At 41.8% G+C, this 914-nt stretch overlaps 1 protein-coding gene across 1 annotated transcript in view; it reads right to left on the bottom strand.

The window, feature by feature from the left end:
• Positions 1-210: 210 nt before the first annotated feature.
• Positions 211-914, bottom strand: part of LOC107663432 (histone H1-like) — a 2348-nt gene continuing 1644 nt past the window's right edge. Inside the window, exon 3 of the mRNA XM_016453668.1 lies at positions 211-756. Coding sequence (XP_016309154.1) covers positions 408-756 — 349 coding nt within the window. The 3' untranslated portion in view covers positions 211-407. The remainder of the gene's footprint in view (positions 757-914) is intronic.

The following is a 914-nucleotide window of genomic DNA, read 5'->3' as shown; positions in this document are numbered from 1 at the left end:
CAATCAGTGAACCTCCCTCCGAACTTCAAAACCCACCCTCTGACAACCCTCAAGCACAACGTTAACCATGTTTACGAGCTTCTTTTTTGTTTACCTTTATTTATTTTTCTATGTATTCCTTTCTTATTTTTACTTATATACATTTTTGACTTTATGTAGAACACTTTCAATTACCTTTGTGTATTAAATGTTACATCAACCTGTCTCGCCTATTATTTATTTTATTAGTTTTAAGCATAATAAAGTGATTCAAGATGAATGTCTTACTTGAAGCAAAACATTAATTCTCATATCAATAACGTCCAAATGCAACATTACGCGACACTGAACAGAAACAATGCTCTCACTTTGAATTAGTGGGTGGCTCTTAAAAGAGCCGTTTTGATAAAACGTAAAAATGACTGAGTTTATTTCTTCTTGGCTGCTGTCTTTTTAGGTTTGGCTGCTTTGGGTTTCGTCGTCTTGGGTTTGGCTGCCTTGGTCTTTTTAGGGCTCTTGGCTGCTTTCTTAGGAGTCGCTGGTTTCTTTGCTTTCTTGGGGCTCTTCGTTGCCTTTTTAGCAGCGGGTTTCTTGGCCTTCTTCGGAGGTTTCTTAGCGGCGGGCTTCTTCGCTGCTGCGGTCTTGGGCTTCTTAGCGGCGGCAGGTTTCTTGGCTGTGGGCTTCTTGGCTTTAGGAGCGGCTTTCTTGGCGGGTTTTGTCTTGGTCTCAGCTTGTTTCTTGTTGAGTTTGAACGAGCCGGAGGCGCCGACTCCTTTGGTCTGGACCAATGTAGTCCTTGGCAGCGTGCCAATGTAGTCGGCTTCATTAACAAATGACTCTTATGAACCGGATCTTTTTGAGTCAAAACCACAAAGCGCAGCCCAGTTCACTAACGAATTGTTTTTACATTTGTTCGTGAATCAGATAATTACTGC

Source organism: Sinocyclocheilus anshuiensis, unplaced genomic scaffold (assembly GCF_001515605.1).
Source record: "Sinocyclocheilus anshuiensis isolate Anshui unplaced genomic scaffold, SAMN03320099.WGS_v1.1 scaffold4623, whole genome shotgun sequence".
In the NCBI taxonomy this organism is placed as follows: Eukaryota; Metazoa; Chordata; class Actinopteri; order Cypriniformes; family Cyprinidae; genus Sinocyclocheilus; species Sinocyclocheilus anshuiensis.
This window is presented reverse-complemented; position numbering and strand designations above follow the sequence as displayed.